The sequence below is a fragment of the Puntigrus tetrazona genome, chromosome 6, assembly GCF_018831695.1.
Source record: "Puntigrus tetrazona isolate hp1 chromosome 6, ASM1883169v1, whole genome shotgun sequence".
In the NCBI taxonomy this organism is placed as follows: Eukaryota; Metazoa; Chordata; class Actinopteri; order Cypriniformes; family Cyprinidae; genus Puntigrus; species Puntigrus tetrazona.
In genome coordinates, this window is record NC_056704.1 from 5,434,342 (window position 1) to 5,453,503 (window position 19,162).

The following is a 19,162-nucleotide window of genomic DNA, read 5'->3' on the forward strand; positions in this document are numbered from 1 at the left end:
CATAAAGTAATTATATAGTAGTAACCATTTCAAAATAATCTGCAAAATATTGTTATTGTGAGACACAAGTTTATTTATTTTTTTATTGAAGCACTTCATCAAACATTGATTTATTCACAGCTTATTGGACCCAATGTAGTTTCAAATCCATTTACAGTGTTATGTAGAAAAAATAATTTAAAAACACATAAAGGAAAACACTGAACTTCAGTGCTCATAGTTATACGCACGTTCTTCTTGTAACCCCTGCAAATTTCACATTGACTGGTGAAAATGAATTAAACTTTACGATACTTTGTTATACCCCTTTGCTTGGTATAGATGAATGGCTATTAAAAATTATTTAGAGGCACTTTAGAATATTTTCTGAAAGATATAATCCACAGTTTTTTAAAGTACAATCAGCATTCAAAATGGAATTTAATAACCGTGTGATGTATTTCCACTTTTCCATAATAACAGTAAATTTAATTTCCCGTAAGAGCGTAACTTACTTCACCTCATCTATTCGTCAATAGTAAACTTATTATACTTATAAATAAATCCCGCCTGCAAAGGCACCAATGCACAGGACAGTGACACACGGCCACTTTAACGCTGATCTTAACCATATCAGACTCTATAAACTACCAAAATCTTCTACCCATGGTTGCCGTCCCAAACACACCATTCAATTTCAGGTAGAATTTACTTTTCTTGGGCTGATTTAGGGCCGTGTTGTGTTTGTACTACTGCATAACAGATCCTAAGCCCAACTTCGATCAACAGTAAAGGGAACACCAACGCTTTCAAACCATAGATCAAGAGAAAAACGCAGCGATGGATCTAGATCTTCGTCTGTTTGGCGTCTGTTTTTTCTGGCGTCTCGTTGTTTGCGTAGGCCAAATTGTCTCTAGTCGTCATTTCAAGCTCTTTCTTTTTCTTATCTTCTGGCTCAAGCTCCATAAATTTAGCCTCAATTTCCGTCGGGTCTATGTAGGTGTAGAAGTAAGCCATGACCGCGAAGATGATACTCACGGCCACCAGGAGACATGCAAACAGCACGTATTCTGCCCACTGCAACGACACGGAAGCGCAGATGAGTCGGTAACAAAACCGATGCAAACGGTAAGTATCGTCTGACTAGGAGTTTTGTCCAAAAATACAGCAATTTATATGGTTTACCTGATCTGGAAGTGAGCCTGCCTCAGCCACGATGAGCACAATGATGTTTCCCACTGCAACAGTCAACAGCCAACCGGCCTGGAGAACCGACTTCATATTGCTTGGTGCCTAAAAGGTTACGCAGCCAAATTATGAGAGAACTGTTAATAAAGAGATTGCTTGAATTATTTTCCGAACGTTCCAGACAGCACAGCATACCTGTGAATAGGAGAAGTCCAGGCCAGTGACGGAGAAGACCACTTCTCCACAGGTCATCAAGAAGTACTGAATGACCTGCCAGGCCATGTGGATGCCGTTCGGTTCAATGTCCTGGATTGCGTTGATGGTATCTGCACACTGCACGCGCATTCAGACACAATTATTTTTGCAATTTCCACTTTTGAAAATGGCAACGAACTAAACTATTGCTAGATCTGCTGCTAGGTCTAGTAGGATGATTTATTTTTTGTTAGAAGAAATTGGGAGGCTTGCTATAATTAAACAGAATATCCAAGACTCTGATTGAGAAAAAAGACATTTGACTTCTAGTTACCTAGATGTTTAAATTAAGTTGAAATATTTTAATATTATTAATGTTGTCAATAGATTTAAAAATGAATCATTATTATTTGCGAAAATCCCCACCTAACATTAAAGTTTTATTAATAATTGCATATCAGAACAGTTAATGCGTGACTGCGAAGCACGACTTACAGATTGTCCAAAACTGAAGTTTCCTGGGATCAGGACTGTGTAGGAGCTTCCGAAGCCCAGTTGAAGGATGTAGTGGCACGTCTCTCCTTCTTCGTTTGTAATGGTAAAGTTGGCTCTGGGAAGGGGGATATCGAATCAAATCAGTGTAGAAATGCAGCTATGATATATTAGTAACTGTAATACAAAATATCTGAAACGCAACACATACTTGCCGTGGGTCACGTTGAAGTAGCCTGATCCTTTTAAGGGAGCGATGGGACCCAGATTATCAGACTTTATTGTGAAGTTCAGATGAGATCTGAAGCCGTTCACAAACCTACAACATACGTCTGCTGTTAATCAATTTGAATAGGCGTTCTAGTTTCAAAACATCTCTTCCAATACATTTTGTAAAGAATGTTCAAAAAACAATTAAGCGGCGCACTAACCTGATCGCATTCAAGCCTTGATTCGGTTTCTCGGTTATGTCATTGAGCTGTAAACAAAACAATTCATCAGAACGCACCGAACAATACAGTAATAATTACTATATCTGTAAAAAACAAATGTAGCACTCACTGTTTGTAGTATTCCGTTATTATTTATCAAAACTGTGTGCCTCGTTTTCATCTCGAAAGAAACTGTAGCGTTTTGTCCTCCGGCAGAAACCACAACGTCCTCGGTGTCGAGCATCATGTATTCATTAGAGGACTGGGGGAGCAGAACACGACTCTGATGATTATGTACAGTTTACATATAGCACATATACATTTTCTTAGGAAAAATATTAATAAAAAAATGTAAAGTGCCTCTCTTGTTAGCAACAAGGTAAAAGAGTTCACATGTAAAATCTGTGAACGTTAATTAACTCTATCACCTTATAGATTTACATAGTTTTATGTATCAGGGCGCAATAAAAAATATATAGAAAGAAAAAAATAAAAATAAAAAGAGCAGCAACAACATGATATAACACCGTGTCATTATTTATTAAATAAAAATAAGGCAAAATGGAAAAGTCACGTGTGAGAAAGTTAGAACTAGCTTTACTGTTAACAAAGAAAATGATTACTTAAGGACAATATTTTTCCTGTGATGTACCGTTTGCATATACACTATTAGACATACAATAACAGTGCTTATTATGTACAGTACATAATTCATGAGACACCCATTTGTTACTTTTTTTTAATTATGGTTCTCAACGATTGAGTTTGATGTGCAATCGTGTGAACTTACCAAACCAGGAACATCAAACTGTTCTTGCCCCTCCACTATAACAGGCAGTGGTGCGTTCTCCAGGTTCAGGAACTTCACCTGGGTTTGAGAGCTTGATGGGAAGCTAGGCATTGTTTGCTGTTGGGTTACAAGACAGGCATGTCAGAAACTTACCGTTTATTGTTCTAGAAAGCTAAGGGCATAAAGCAAGCCGTACTAATGACAATCTAAAAGCGGCATCGGGATTTGTTTCGCAGACGTCGTTGCAAAATATCTACTAGACTGCAAGAAATCTGTTACTCACGTCTATTTGAATCTGCAAAAGAGCAGCAGCCACAAATGCCAACGCGGCCAGCAGCATACCAACAGTCATCCTCCGCAGGGGCCTGGGAAACACCACACACACAGTCACAGTCAAATATCACGGCTCTAAATCACAAAGGCAAATGCAGTACACATTATCCAGGACTTACGTGAAGTTAATATGGCATTTCTTGATAAGGGGATACACTGCAGAGTCCATGATCGGCACCATTATCACAATCAGTATGGGGTTCACAATCTGCCCCAGAACATAAATGATGAGTACAAATGCACTGTATGTAAACTGCAATGTATAATGTTATCATCACATACTATCCTGGTCATTTCACATCCCGTTAATCATAGTAAAACACAATTATGGACACACACAAAAAAAGTTCAGTCTCACCTGCATCTGATCTGGCTGAATTATAAATGCTCCCTATGACGACACAAAGAAAGAAAGGGTTTACCATATAAAATATCACAACACAACTGGACAGTTGTATGTGCATTTGGTTCAAAATAGTTAAAATATATATTTTTTTACTTACAAAGTTACCATTCATAGTGGTGGCTTGAAGAGTCCAGCGGGAGCCCTGCAAAGACGGCAAAACTCTCATTTAACATCAAGCCCAAGAACAGCTGCGTTGAATCTGTATGAATTTGATTGTTTCATTGTGTTTCTACACTGACCTGCTGGTCAAATAAAGCCCAGAACATTGGCAGAGGGATATAGAGGAACAGAACCTTCAACACCATCTTCACCTGAGCGATCAGGAGTTTCTGTAAAAAGACAATGTCTGTGAACTTCTGTGCATTGAAGAGTTGGTGCATATTTAAAACATGTAATCGTGGTGGTTTGTGTAACATACTTCATATTTCTCTTCCGCCCAGTCCATCCAGTGCTCTCTCTTGGGGTATTGCTTACTGCGGTGATTGAAACGGTTCTTAACTGCAAACTGTAGACGATGAAAGAAAACAATCACAAAATTAGACTTTTCCACATGACTTGATGTTACCAGATCAATTACACTACCAGCCAAAAGGTTTTTCAACAGTGAATTTTATATGCTTTTTCTTAAAGAAGTCTCTTCTGCGCCCCAAGCCTCTATTTGTTTGGGCTAAAGTACGGCGAAAACATTTCAGATAAATGCTTATCTTTGTATTCATCAGTGAATCCTGAAAGAAATATTCTTTGGTTTAAATATTGATAATAATAATATGTGACCACATAAGTGACCATGGACCACAAATCCAGCCATAAGGGTCAAGCTTTGGAAACTGAGATTTATGCATCATCCGATAGCTGAATAAATACGCTTTTAATATGATTTGTTAGGGTATGACTATATTTGGTTTACTTTTTGAAAATCTGACTGCGCAAAAAAATCTAAATATTGAGAATATTGCCATTAACGTTGTCCAAATGAAGTCCTCAGCAATGCATATTATTAATCAGTAGTTAAGTTTTGATATATTTCTAGTAAGAAATGTACTAAGTATCTTCATGGAATATAATCTTTACTTAATATCCTAATGCATGTTTGGCATAAAAGAAAAATAAATTTTGACCCATACGATGTATTGATGCTACCTTGCTACTTAAGACTCGTTTTGTGGTCCATCATATCATATGTGGTTTTCATTTCATTTTTTGGCCATGTTTTACATTAATCCACATCATCATAATATTTCTATACTAAACATGCAAGTCACTTTGTCGCTTAACGGAACTGTAACGTAGAGGTCTCGTTTAATCTCTCCCTTTTTCCAAAAAACGTAACACTACTTCTTAAAGAAAGAAATGTCGTCTAAGCTCTTACTCCAATGCATTTCATGACTTGCAGCAGGATGTTGCCTTTGGGGGATTCCATAATGTACATTTTGTGGCCTACGACGAACACAACTGCAGAGAGAAGAGCAAGCTCAGTCAGACACGGCTGCCACCGTGTGGTCATAAAACGTACAAGCAGAGCCAAGCAGCTGTAACTTACTGAGGGCAACCACCATGAGAGCTGCAGGGACTCCAAAAGCCAGCGGGAAACAACTTTGCTTCGAGTAGATACCACACTCTTGAGCTGGACAACGTGACGAATGCACACAAAGACGAGACGTATTGTTCATAAGCACATTCACCAATCTATACTTGTGCATTAACAACAGTAAAAGATACTTTTTTTAAGGTGTCCTTGTTACAGTGTAGTTATATATTTGAGTACATTAATATTTACCTTTAGTCATTTAGCAGATGCTTTTATGTGCTAAATAACAAATTGTAACAGTACAGGCAACTGAAGCCAACAAATGCAATATGCAAGTGTTATGACGAGTGTTGGTATAGTTATAGCATATAGATATATGTTACACTCCACTTTGAACAATACAGTGGTTTCATTTTAATACAAATCTCATTAACTACATGTGCTTACTATATAGTTAGGGTTAGCCTTGCACATTAGCACTTAGCGTTAGAGTGAGTTAGAGTTACTAGCATGTAGCCAAATTATACGTCATTTATTATTACAATGGTATGTACATGTAACGTGTATCAAGGACGTCTTAAAACAAAGATGCTATTCAGACTGTGATTGCTGTAAATACACACCTCTCAGGATGGGCGTGATGAGAGTGGAGAGAAGACTGCCAGCGTTAATGGACAGATAAAATATGGAAAAGAATGTACTTCTTTGTTTTTCCTGAAATAAAACAAAAATCATTAGACACATCATTTATGTACATTACTTTTCAACCATTTGGGGTGAATCCGTTTTTAAAATGTTTTAATATTACTCTTGTCATTATTTAAAAAATATTTATTACAATATTATTACATTTTATTATTTAATTAAAGCTTCAGTTTGAATCATTTTTTTTTATTGCTGTGATAAAGCTGAAAGTCAGTCTTTAGTGTCTTACAATCTTTCAGAAAGCTTTTTTATAAGCTGATTTGTTGCTTAAGAAACATTTCTTATGATTATCAGTACTGAAAACACGTGTGTTGCTTAATATTTTGTGACAATTTAATCCATTCTTGCTGAATAGTTTTATTTTAAACAACAATAAAAACAATTTAACCTGAGTATACCATAATAAAAACTTTAGTACTTTAAGCCAATAAGATCACTAGTATCACTTGTCCAGGTACTACTGGCTGAAAACATGGTGAAAATGTTAGAATATGAGGAATGCTGACTTTAATCTAATAGAAACTCCAGCATTCCTCATATTTGAACATTTGGCAAAAAATATGCATATTTCACCTTTAGACTGGATATCCTTGTGGCAGTGCTGGAGGGGGTAGGAGTCTACAAATCACTTAAGTATCTCTATTTGTTAATCTCTAACACTCAATATCAGAGACTTAACCTTGAACTGATAACAGCTAATTGATTTACACACAAGAATGTGCTGTTATGCTTGAATGCAGCTCTTTCCCCTTGTGTGTGTGTGTGTGTGTGTGTGTGTGTGTGTGTAAGGGTCCACATGCCTGATGGTCTTCAAACTGATCTCCTCCAAATGCCGCCACACAGGGTTTAATACCTCCGGTTCCCAAAGCAATGAGCATGAGTCCCAGCATGGACATGGCACTAAAATAAAAGAAATGAAATTCAAATGCACGTAATAACAATCACGTAAAAAACAGTGGCAGTAGATTTAAAAACGATAACTTAATAGGTTATTTGGGTTGGTTACAATAATATAGCAACAAAGCATATCCCCAGCAGTAACTCACATATGGAAGGTCATGTTGTCAGGTGTACCGTCTCGGTCGGTATCTGTGATGTCATGGATGGCACTGATCGCCATGACCACCTGGCCGATGGTGTATACTATGGACAGATACACGATAGTCCTGCGAAAAGCGGAGAATACACATTTGCATTTTAGAAGAGAGAAAAATCATAATCGAATGTTGTTGAACTAAGCCTTTTGACTGTGACAGTGTACTAGGAGCGTATAAACTGGGGCCCGGGGACCGCCAGGAGACCACAAGGTGGTGCTTGGGGTCCAAGTAAATGTTCAGGGGGAAAAAGTTATTTAAAAAAAAACAAAAAACTTTGGATCAGTATTTATTGTAAAGAAAAGGCAAATAAAATTGAGTTATTGATAACTCTTTCTTAAAAATATTTTAAGAATTATTTTTATATTACTGCATTTTAATATTGCACTTATTATTAATTCGTAATTAATTTATCTTAAAATTTGTTTTAAAATAATCACATTAGGCTGTAAAGATTTTTTTACGTTTTGAAACAAAGTTGCTTATGCTCATTTATTTAATGAAAAATACAGTAAATAATACTGTAATGTAGTTACAGTATTTAAAATAACTTGTTTCTATTTTAATGTATATTTCTAAATCTCATTTCATCCACCATTATTCCAGTCCGCATATACAGTATATATATTGCATTTATTCCTGGTGTAGTTAATAGTATGTTATTCTGAATATTTTCCAAGGCCTAAAACTCACTTGAACTTCCCCAGCCATGAGTCTGCAATGATGGCCCCCAGGATGGGTGTCAGGTAGCACAGAGCCACGAAGGTGTGGTAGATGGTGGTGGACAAATCATTGTCCCAACCGATGAAATACTTGAAGTACAGCACCAGCACCGCTGCGACACACAGAGACGGGAAAGACATGAGTCAAACATGAGATCATCATGTGAAACCATCTACGTGAAGGCTGAGAACCGAGATAAACTCATATTATTTCATGTGCATGCTCTCACCTTTCATGCCATAGTAGGAGAATCGCTCACAGAACTCATTCACCACAATGAAAAATATGCTGACCGGATATCCCAAGCAACTTGGCTACAAAGGAAAATAGCAGCTCTATTAAAATACTTCCTTAGAACAAGAACATTGACAAATTAGTACTGTATATATTTGCATTTTTATATACGATTATAAAACAGAGCTTACTAATGGCGCCGCCATTATATTTATTGCACTATTAAAAAAAAAATCATTACATTTAATAAAAAATAATGGCAAGCAATTCTGAATTCAAAGTCTCACCCTGTTTTTGGTCTTCTTTGTCCTTTGTTCCTCTTTGTCTGCAACAAACAAAACACAAACTGAAGTGAAATGTCATTAAAATAGCTCTAATGCGCGCTCAGTTTAAGAACAGGCTCAGCTCCATGTGCAAAGTTAGTAGAGTTAGCAGGGATAAATATTATTATATTGTTCCATATCGACCTCCAGGTTTACTCACCTTCCATGGTGACTTCTTTGCCTGAGGCTGCCTTCTCGTAAAGAATATCCTTTAGTACAGAGACGCACACTCACTCACTCACACACACACACTCACACACGACCCGGGACAGACAGAGCTGTAATCTGAGGGAGACAAGTAACAGGGTTTTATAGACTCTGGACAATAAATTGTATCCTTAGCCACCACTGGGTAAAAATGAGATTGACGTAGATATTTATGACGGTGTTTGTGACTGTGTGTGTGCGTATGAGTGGGTCCAGTTTAGTTATTTATGGGAGTCTTATCAATATATGCTGAAAATCAAATCATGTGAACGTTTGGCCTTTGTAATGAGATAGGCAAGTTAATGAGTAGTTAATATACTGAAAAGTGCAAAATTATCTTTTTTTTTCTTACGATTGTGTGTGTGTGTGTGTGTGCGTGTGTGTGTGTGTGTGATTTAAATCAAACATTTAAAAAAATAAAAAATATATATATATATATATATATATATATATATATATATATATATATATATATATATATATATATATATATATATATATATATATATATATATATATATATATATATTCATATATCACTTTTCTATATATATAAAAATGTTTTCTGGTCTATAAAAACTTGCTATTTCATTTTGGGTGTCCCAAGTTCGAGTCCCAGCTCCCAGACCTTTCCCGACCCCATCTCCATTTATCTCTCTCCCACTTTGCTTCCCGTCGACCTGTACTGATCTATCTAAATAAAAGCATAACTGTAACATAAATGTAACCAAATCTTAAACAAAATTCTGCTGAATGGTAAATGGAGGCTGATTTAATATAATAATTAACTCTCATAGCTAAAAATGCAGGTTGAAAGAATGTTGATTAGATAGGCTAGATAATTCTGAAACATCAAAACATCGCCAACACATCATATGACTGTTCTAAATAACCCTAATAATTCCATTTATTACCCTGTCCAGATATGACTCCATAACTGCAACAACTGTATATGTTATTACATCACAGACATTTATATATTGTGTGTATTGTGTATATCTGAAGAGCTCTTTTGCAATTACAGGTCAAAAATCATGTTTTTTCATTGTTCATTCCAATTAATATTATTCTAACTGCAGTTGGGTTATTCTGATTGGATAAAAAATACAGCTAACTACCACAATGAAAACATAACATCATTTTTTTTTGAAAAACATATCTGTTTTTGCAAATAATTTATATCATATATAAATATATTTAAAACGGAACATATTTTTGTTAAATATATACATGCGTACGTGTGTGTGTGCACGTAATAAATTTACACAGAACATACACATATTATTGGACGCGAATCACTTGACAGCACTAATATATATGTCCATATACATCCAAAATAAAAGTTATAAATATATATCACATATCATGATTATATTACAATCCACAAAGCACATCGTCAGCTGTTATACAATGTTAAAATGGCTTACTCAAGCTGAGAGCTGTAATTCATTGGAAGAGAGAGGGGAAACAAACAGCCCTCATCCACACAGAGATGCTGCTGTTATACAATGGAGACAGCGGTGGAGAGGGCAGGGGGAGGCCGGTGGGAGCCAGCATGCGTGTAGATCGACAACAAGTCAGCAGGTTTTATTCAGAATGAACTTTAAAAACAAAACTGAAAACTGAAACTTCATCGGTATCATCTACCATATACAGTATATGATTTGAAATGGGCAGGATTCAGATACAAGAACGTAATTAATGGGCTGCATGCGTTTGCAGTGGTGCTAAAGGCCCATAAATACTGTATAGATGAGGTTGTACAGACCAGGCTTTAACGACCTTTATAAGGGTCTCGGTTGGTAAATAATAAAGTTGACAGCAGTAGAGATAAAGTAAGTTTAAGGGCAGCCGCTGATAATAATGAAAACCACATGAAAGCTGATTAAAGATAATACATTTTATTCAGAGATTTTAGGGACATTAATATATTTCCAGAACAGATTCTTTTAAATAAAAATACCCCCCCGCCCCATATCTAACCCTCGATATAAAACAATTTACATTTAAACAAACATAAACGGTTATAAAAATCCTTGTGTTCATCTCTTTTGTCCATATATATTTAGATATTTCACATCTAGCCTTTTCACTTTGGCAAGAGATCTTCAGGAACCAAAACAGGACAAAGAAAGAGAGAATTATTGCACTCCGCTACAAAGAAACAGCAATTGTTTCTTGATTTTTAACGAAAAAAAAAAAAAAAAAAGGGAAACAAATGATGAAAGTGTGGGCTAAAAAAAGCTTGAGTGGCTCAGGTGATCATGGGTATTTTGTACAGTAATGCTCAAACTTCCTGCTACACTAAAGCATAGTTATATTCTCTTCATTACTACTCAATGGACGGCTGCTGCCTTAGACACAGGAAGTGAGGTTGCAGCCTCTCTTGCAGCACAGAGCAGCATAAAAACACGCAGAATTGGTGAATATATGGAAACATGAAACATTAAAATTAAGGAATGTGAAGGTAAAAAGGCAGATTTTTCAAGTTGTTCTGGTTGTGTAAAAAATAAAAGTGATAGTCTCAACAGGAAACCCCTGTGAACGGAGGACTGGAGTGGGTGAGAGAAGAACAAAAGCAATGAGTCTTATGGGAATAGTATGTGGACGTCCCAAACACCAGACACACCTGCTTTTCCCAGTGTCCTGGATGCTGATTGACGGGCGATTCATTCAGGAGTGTCGGACTATGAAATTCCATTCTTTCCTTGTTCTTTCTCTTTCGGCGCTTTTCAGTCTGTCTGTCCGTCTCTCTGGCTGTGGGCAGGGTCAGAGTTTTAAGGCCAGGGGTGAGAGTCAGACGGAGGAGGCGGAGCTAGGTATGCCATGCAGGGTGGTGCCGCTGGGCGTGCCACTGATGGCATTGAAAATATGCAGCGAATCAGAAAGAGAGCTCTTGGTTCCGCCCTCCACAGCGGAGATCTGATGGAGAGGAAGAGTGCAGGTTGAAAAAGAACGGCTCAAACACGCACTTGAACTGTATTGTGTTGTCTTTCATGTATGATTAATCGTATGCATTATTACCATCCGATCTACAGAGGCCAGCACAAAAGAGAGAGAAAATGAGCATGATGAATATGAAATATAAACCAAATATTCAAGTTATCCTACTAATGTTCTGGCGGGCAAAGTTTGAGTAATAGTGATTTTTAAATGTTTTTGAAAGAAGTCTCTTATGCTCACGAAAGCTCCATTTATTTGATAAAAAAATACTGACGTTCCTGTGTTGTTTTCTTAATTCAACAAATTTAGAGACTTGGTGAGATTTCTTTCAAAAGGCATTTATTCCAATCCACTGCCAGTGTATTTCTGTGTTAGTGGCATATGAGAAAGAAGCTTTGCAATTTGCCACTGTGTACGTGTATGGTTACCTGTTCATGCATGATGTGCGAAAGCTCTCTGGCTAGGTCCTTGTAACTGGCCTTCATCTCATCGTGATATTCCTGTTGGTCCTCCTTGATCAACCTTTCGTTCACAGCTAGAGCCTGTCCACATGCCTCAACAAACTGCCTGCATGCACAAATAAACACAATACACACACAGAATAAGAAAGCAGGCACATGTGTGGAGATTTTAGAAGGCATTTCAAATGGTGTCTATGTACCTGAAGACCTCTTTAAGCTGTTTGACTTTGTTATCTGGGTATTTTTTGGCGCAGGCGTCATCAAGGAAAGCTCTGGCATATGCAAGTGGCCCAGCGTTGACCTGAAGAGAAATAGAGAACAGAGATTTAATAAAAAGGTCATCTGCTGGTCGGCTTAAACCTGTATTTGTCACAGGCTAGATACACAATGCCTAGAAATGCTGGCTTTTGGAACAGGCCAATGGTGTGTGTTCATATGTGTCGCACACACACTCTCACACACACGCACCTGTACACTAATGCTTCCCTGCAGCTTAAGTTGCAGGCGGATCATGTCGACCTCACTGGTTGCGCAAAGGGCTCTGAGTTCTGCCACCTTCCCGCTCATCTCATCTATGGCCACCTCGATGGGACTCAGGTCTGTGTGGTGCTGATACATCACTGCTATGCGCTTCTTTACATACGGGAAACAGTGTGTGCCTGAAAGGGACAGATTGGACAAGACAGAACAAATAAGCATTACATGAATGCAGCAGTACGTTCATAGAAGGGGTGGCTAGAAGAACAAACACATTAAGGTCCTAGCTGAAATCTACTCATGTTTGTGCAGTAATCAGGATTTATGTTCCATGCGGATTGCACACTTTGAAACTGTGAAAAGTGGTTTATTTAGAACACGTTCGCTAAAAAGGTCATTCTGCCTCAGTGGCCAGAAGATCAGGGTTCGGCTTTGAAATGTCCTGATTGCTTGTAAAACGCTAAACAGCGTATAGCAATAGCTTGAGACAAAGACAGGGATTCATTGTTTCTGAACGCAACTGTGGCCCAGAGCTCATCAGGCTGTGCAGTATTAATACAGGAAGTACAGACTAAAATCTAATCGTTAAAGATTAGGGTTCAGGGAATAGCTGGGTAAATAAATGGATTACACCATATGGAGGCCAGGACATATGTTCATTAAATCTTGTTTCCCTGTGTACGGTGAATGTAATAAAGCAATGATTTAAGGAAGTTAAAGATTAAGGAACAACTGAACTATACTGTATACTGAAGTAAATTAAAAAATAACTAAAAAGTAAAAAAAAAAAAAAAAAAAAAAAAAAAAAAGGAATGTATACCTTAAATTGATAAAAATGACAGCAAAGCAAATCATCACTACTGAGATTGTCACACTAAATTAAAAAGGTAAATACATTTTAAAAGAATATACGGTAACACTTTATAATAACTGCATGCTATGAATCATTAGGTAAGCATTAGTCTTCTTTATAAAGCATTGTTCCAACATTAATAGTCATTAGTAAGCAGTTCATAAATACAGATATAAATGCCTTTTTCTTGATTTATGAGCATATCTATTACAAAGGAGATTTTAATTATTTTCTATGAAATTGCAGAGGTTTGTTTTTCATTTATTTATAAGTGTACAGTTGTACCGTTTCATTTTTTGCATCTTGAAAAATATTTCTGTGCTCTGTATCCCTCTGTGTTGTGTTGAACTTTTCTGGTTGAAAGATAAATGAGTCTTTACATCTCCTCTGTAAATGTAAATGCTTATAAAACAGATACCTGACAACTACTAAACGTTTTATAACTACCTGACTCAATCATGAATTACATCATTTTATTATGAAAATAAAATGATTAAACATTACATATATGCTATATAAGAACAAGGCATTTATGGCTTTACTTGTAATCTGCTTACTAATGCATATTAATTTTGGAACAATGGTTTATGAAAGATGAATTAAGCATTTACTAATGCTTAACCTATGAATTATAGCGTGCAGTCATCATAAAGTGTTACCGAATATACCCTAATAATAATAAAAGTGCACTCAAAGTGCTATCAAAAAAAATAAAAAAATAGTGTGCAAAACACTTAAAACTCTCTTTTAAAGAGTTTAAAAACCTTTTGCTAAACATGATCTAATTTAAATTTCTTGGTCAAATTGAGTGCTATGAAATCAGGATTATACTTGACTGATCTATAGTATATGCATTTATGTGTATTAACATTTGAAGTGTGCACAATATTCCTATATGTGTTATATGTGTTTTTTGTATTCACTGCAGTAACTATTCTGTGATCAGTGATAGTGATCACTCACTGGTGAGCACCGTCCTCCGTTTGCACTGTTCCTCAACCCCACCATGTCTCTTTCCTGACTCTGTAAATGGCGTCTCAAACACAAAGCGCCGAATGTTGTGGCTCCTCTCAAAGTCAGTCTTCCTCTCTTCCAGCTCCTTTTCCTCTAGATACGGCGTCACGTGTGTCACTTGTATATATGCAAACTTTGCCTCCAGATCTTTAGGGTTGACCTGAGACAGATGAGATGTGATACATTAGGGTGGGAGGAGACCAGTAAAACACTGATAAAACGTGAATAAACAGAATTCTTGTCTGTAAGTGCACTGAGGTTAAGGTTTGACTGCAAACCTCCCATATCAGGAGGTCTGTTGTCAGAACTGAAATCATCTGTGGTGTAATGCTCTTTGTGTGTATGTTTTTGTAAAACTGACTCTTGGATAAAGTAAATAATCATGATACAGCTCTTCTATTATAATATATGCTCCAACAAGCATAGATTAATTTTTGTGCAAATAAACCCACACTAAAATTTCCCTATGTGCAAATGTACTTTAATATGCTTACATAGTTTGATCGATTGGCATTTTTTTCACTGAAATTAAAATAGTACACTATTTTATCATGTCATGGCAAGTTTGTGCCTTTATTTTGTATAAAAGTATTACGTTGTTACCTTGTTTATATTCATGTATCATATGTTTTTTGTCTGACGAGTGTACATGTGATCAGCATTCCTCTCATCACGTGGTGCTTTTATCAACAAGCACTTTGCTCTCTATGACATAAGCATTTGTACATTAGAAATGCACATTAGAGAGTTTTTCAAATACCTAAAGGCCATAGACGGCCTTATTTACCTGCTGACTTCAATTGAATAACATTTCTTGAAATCTTAATAATAAGTCATACAGTTTCGAAACAACATGAGGGAGTGTAAATGATGACAAAAAAAAATGTGAGAATTGTTGCTTTAAGTTCTATAAACTGAGCTTCTACTTATTCACAGAATACTCATTTTCTCACCCTGCCAGAGTCCTGGATCATTTTGACATTTTCTTGACCAAATTTGTCCGAGTAAAGTTTGAGGAGACGCTGGGAGATTTCTGAGAGAGGAGTGAATTTTGGTTCCTTATAGATATACTCCTTTCCGTCCTCGTCTTCGAAGAAACCCTGAAACACACACAATGTTCCAGTCATATTTTGTGTGTGGCATACAGTATGCATACACATTTGAAACTATTAATGTGTACAGCTAACAAAATCAATCCCAACAACCATCCTCTACATCATCACACACGTGGAAATGAAGAGTTATGACCAATGGACACACACGTTGACGCTGAATTGTCTTAAAAACCTCCAACGTATTCAGGATTTCAAAGCATGGCAGAGCTCAGGCTATCAATATCACGTCTTCTGCACTTCAGAGAATTTGTGTTATCTTTTAATAATCAGTGCTATCTTTTATTTTCTGTAGTCAAACATGGATACTTTTGAAACATCAGCACTTACGTAGAACACAAAGCGTTCGCTGAGTTTTTTGTTGAAACAGCTTAAGCCATAAAATCTCATGGCCTCTGTCAGGTTAATGGGCACAGCGTATAGCGAAAAAGCTCTCTAAGTGTTGCCTAGCTCATTTTTATGGTCCAAACCCATTTAAAAATGGCTTCCACAGTAAACAAAGAGTCAGAGTGCTGTCTGGCTCAACCGGGATGAAGAAATGACAGGATGTACAGATGACAGGATGTGTTAAGCGTTTAAAGATTGATGAATGATGCTAGCAGCACACAGAAAAAAAGGCTTTTTCAAATCCAAGGGCATTATGCAAGCAGACAAACAAGCGCTAGTTTAGTGAGACTACTATGGTCAAAGCCAAACTTGCCTGACAATGAGTAAAACAGCACACACACAGTTCACAACAACACTTACCGCAGCCTTAGGAAAGAAAAGAAAGCAGAAAAGATTGATTAACCGAGACCCACAATGCCTTACACATGCTTTAAACAAGACTTCGGCTATCATGCAGGGTATATCATGCATAAAGGAATGCCTGTGTCTCCTTTCCATTTTTAAAGAGGTCACATCATAGACTTTTATTATTCAATGTAATATTAAGGTGGGAAATTTTAATTGCTTAAAATTAGTAGCCAAAAGCGTTCTGAATATTCACATCACGTAAGTCATACAAATAAAACATTGCATGTGCAGACTTGCCAATAGCTCTGTTTACATCACCCTGTTTTAATGCACATTTTAAAAAAAGTCGCATCAGAAATGCTCATTTTCAAGAAAAAAAAATGTTAATGTGAAAAGGGGTTAATGCAAATAATGGGAAATGGAAACGCGTTGGCCAAATAAATTTCTCTATGTGCATTAAAAAAATACACGCTATGAGACGGCAGAACCTCACTAACCAGTGGACCAATCTCGTAGAACATCATCTGAAATGCTGTTATGGTCATTCTAAAATGCACGAGTCTGGCATCAAAGTATTTCTGTATTATTGTAAAAAACTATAAAACACAACTGGCATTTACAGAGGCATTTACAAAAGCAACGACCACATTCATTGTATTTTTCGCCCTGCTCGCTCTGAGACACAAGCCATTTATTATATATTTAAGTTACTATATTGAGTGGCCTCTCACACTTTTCTTAGTGATATTTAGTGCCAGCTTATCAGGAAGTGATGATTTTGTTCTCTTTGGTTTGATTGATGGAAACGGTGCTCATTGAGTGATATCATTGAGTGATTTTGAGTAATAAAAGTCAAAGTATGTTTTCATAATACACCGGTCTTTTTTCATCTCAATGTGATGCCTAATGTAATGACCTCTTTAAAATAAAATGCATTTGTATTGTTTCCATAATGCAGCTCAATTCTTAGTCAAACTGTATAAGCTGGACAAGTTGAAACCACTGTAACCTTTGCAATGTCTCACCTGTCCGAAAAATGCCACTCTAAAGAAGGTCCCAAGTAGCCTCTTCCCAGAATGCATCACTTCCATCACTTTAGTGTAAGCTCGATGTAATGTGTCATACAGGTGGGCCAGTTTCTACACAAAAGCACAAAAACACATTCATACTGTCCAAATACTGCATAATACTATATTTCTGTACAAATGTTCTGTAGCTTGTATGCGTGTCTGTGAGTGTGAGTGCACCTCAAAATCTCTGCGCTGTTCGTAAATTGGAATGATGAGTTTGTAGATATCTGAAATAAGTTCATAACGTTCAGCTTTCCATAAACCATCAGCACAAGCTTCCAGCAACTCCATCAGCACCTCCTGCAGAAAAACATGCATATATCATTACTGATTCAACTCCATTTTAGCAAAAATAAACTTGCATTACACCTTCAGATACAGTACATTATATTCTCTCCACAAATCATTCTACAGCAAAACAGCTGTTGTAAGTTGACTGGTAACTAATCCTTATGTCATCAAGTTTAATCTAAGTATCTTGATAAAGAGGACAATGATTCATGAGGCGCCTTTTTGGGGTTTCCTGCAAGTCTAACTCAAAAAGAGGTCTAAAAGAAAAGATGATTTTATCACAAGTGTAAGCATGGCAAACATGTAGCTGCTACACAAAGAGTTCATTAAACATGCAAACTGATTCTTCACAGCGACGAGGGACTCTCAGGTCTAATCAGGGCTCATTATCTGGACTTCCTTTACTAACACACCCACTGGAAAGGGGCAATTGATACTGATTAGATAAGAAATCCAAGAACATTTTCTACCATGGATTATTACTGACGTTGTTATAAAAACGTTTTGAATTGAGTCCAAGTGCTGATGCAGTCAATGTGAAAGTGTGGCAGGATTGAGGATGTCGCTCATAATTGTGGCTATATATAAATGAGATCAAGAGTGAGCTGGTTTGAACCTCATTGAAGTGAACATCCTGCATGCCCACATCCTCCATCATGGCCGCCTCCTCATCAATGTTGGGTGTGATCACGCGAAATGCTGAGCACCCCTGCCGGAACATTCCTGCCAAGAAGAAGGAATAGTAAACAGAATAGGTCAAACGAGTTAAATAAACTGCCAAACCTTCACAAAACATCAGACATTTGGGCACGCGCTAGGTATGAATCTCCTCCATACATAATGTTGCTTAACACTGCATAATATGTGAATGTGTGTGTTTTTGTGCATACATGTGTTAATTTTCCTGACCCTGTATTATTACAGCTGTTATCACACACACAGAAATTACCTCCTGTAAAAGAAATTCACAAAGAACTACAGATTGCAAAATACAGTTGAACCTTGAACAAGAAGCCTTTATGTATCTGTCACTGTGTGTGTGCGTGCATTCAAGCAGGGAAAAACATTTTTAATTACCTTTCACCTGAATACTAAAAAAAGGCTCATTAATTAAAGCATACAAAGTATATTTGATGAGATTTATTACTTAATTAAATCTATTAATATACAATATATACAATGCATTGTAACTTATGTATTTAATGCTTACTTTTACAAGCAACATTTGTCCAAAATGTGAAATTGTCTTCAATTAATGATTCAATTTAAGTATTTTACATAAATAGATCACAAACTGTGTTCAGTAATGGACAGGAATATATATATATATATATATATATATATATGAATCTTGATTAAAAAAAATAATTTCTGATTGCAATCTATATTGTCCCCTAGTGGACTCCTCACCTTTCCTTTTCAGGTACTCGGACACAAGCGCTGCCACATGCACATAACACATTGCTGCCTATAGAAAAAAAATAAGACACATCCTACATCACCAAACAAATTGATGCTGAATGTTAACTCAAATAATGAGTAGAAGTTAAAAATATAAGATACAGGATGTATTTGATC

General features: G+C 36.6%; 2 protein-coding genes across 12 annotated transcripts in view; both read right to left on the bottom strand.

The window, feature by feature from the left end:
• Positions 1 to 69: 69 nt before the first annotated feature.
• Positions 70 to 8,738, bottom strand: slc15a1b (solute carrier family 15 member 1b). The gene is made up of 23 exons (XM_043242713.1): positions 8,582 to 8,738; positions 8,386 to 8,423; positions 8,094 to 8,178; positions 7,835 to 7,976; positions 7,094 to 7,213; positions 6,848 to 6,947; positions 5,966 to 6,056; positions 5,355 to 5,438; positions 5,184 to 5,266; positions 4,233 to 4,319; positions 4,054 to 4,143; positions 3,912 to 3,956; positions 3,767 to 3,799; positions 3,528 to 3,616; positions 3,359 to 3,440; positions 3,076 to 3,192; positions 2,416 to 2,547; positions 2,286 to 2,332; positions 2,066 to 2,173; positions 1,858 to 1,972; positions 1,363 to 1,500; positions 1,165 to 1,272; positions 70 to 1,056 (listed from the first exon to the last, which is right to left on the bottom strand). Exons 1-23 carry the CDS (start codon positions 8,586 to 8,588, stop codon positions 826 to 828), a joined length of 2,172 nt encoding a protein of 723 aa, XP_043098648.1. The 5' UTR covers positions 8,589 to 8,738; the 3' UTR covers positions 70 to 825.
• A 2,071-nt stretch (positions 8,739 to 10,809) lies between these two features.
• dock9b (dedicator of cytokinesis 9b) overlaps positions 10,810 to 19,162 on the bottom strand; it is a 64,769-nt gene continuing 56,416 nt past the window's right edge. For 7 of the 11 annotated variants that reach the window (XM_043242712.1, XM_043242709.1, XM_043242705.1 and 4 more), the window contains 11 exons: positions 18,995 to 19,052; positions 18,201 to 18,307; positions 17,471 to 17,593; positions 17,249 to 17,362; positions 16,236 to 16,241; positions 15,330 to 15,476; positions 14,326 to 14,536; positions 12,501 to 12,691; positions 12,233 to 12,333; positions 12,000 to 12,138; positions 10,810 to 11,550 (listed from right to left, as the gene is read on the bottom strand). In XM_043242712.1, the coding sequence (XP_043098647.1) occupies positions 11,425 to 11,550; positions 12,000 to 12,138; positions 12,233 to 12,333; positions 12,501 to 12,691; positions 14,326 to 14,536; positions 15,330 to 15,476; positions 16,236 to 16,241; positions 17,249 to 17,362; positions 17,471 to 17,593; positions 18,201 to 18,307; positions 18,995 to 19,052 (1,323 nt within the window). In that variant the 3' untranslated portion in view covers positions 10,810 to 11,424. Of the gene's footprint in view, positions 11,661 to 11,999; positions 12,139 to 12,232; positions 12,334 to 12,500; positions 12,692 to 14,325; positions 14,537 to 15,329; positions 15,477 to 16,235; positions 16,242 to 17,248; positions 17,363 to 17,470; positions 17,594 to 18,200; positions 18,308 to 18,994; positions 19,053 to 19,162 lie in introns of all 11 variants that reach the window. The other 4 variants (XM_043242711.1, XM_043242704.1, XM_043242710.1 and 1 more) reach the window with 3 other exon arrangements.

Coding starts and splice junctions, on each gene's coding strand:
- slc15a1b (XM_043242713.1), bottom strand. Junction 7,977..8,093: donor CTCCTACTATGGCATGAAAG/GTGAGAGCATGC, acceptor TGTGTGTCGCAG/CGGTGCTGGTGCTGTACTTC. Junction 3,800..3,911: donor CCACTATGAATGGTAACTTT/GTAAGTAAAAAA, acceptor GTGTCGTCATAG/GGAGCATTTATAATTCAGCC.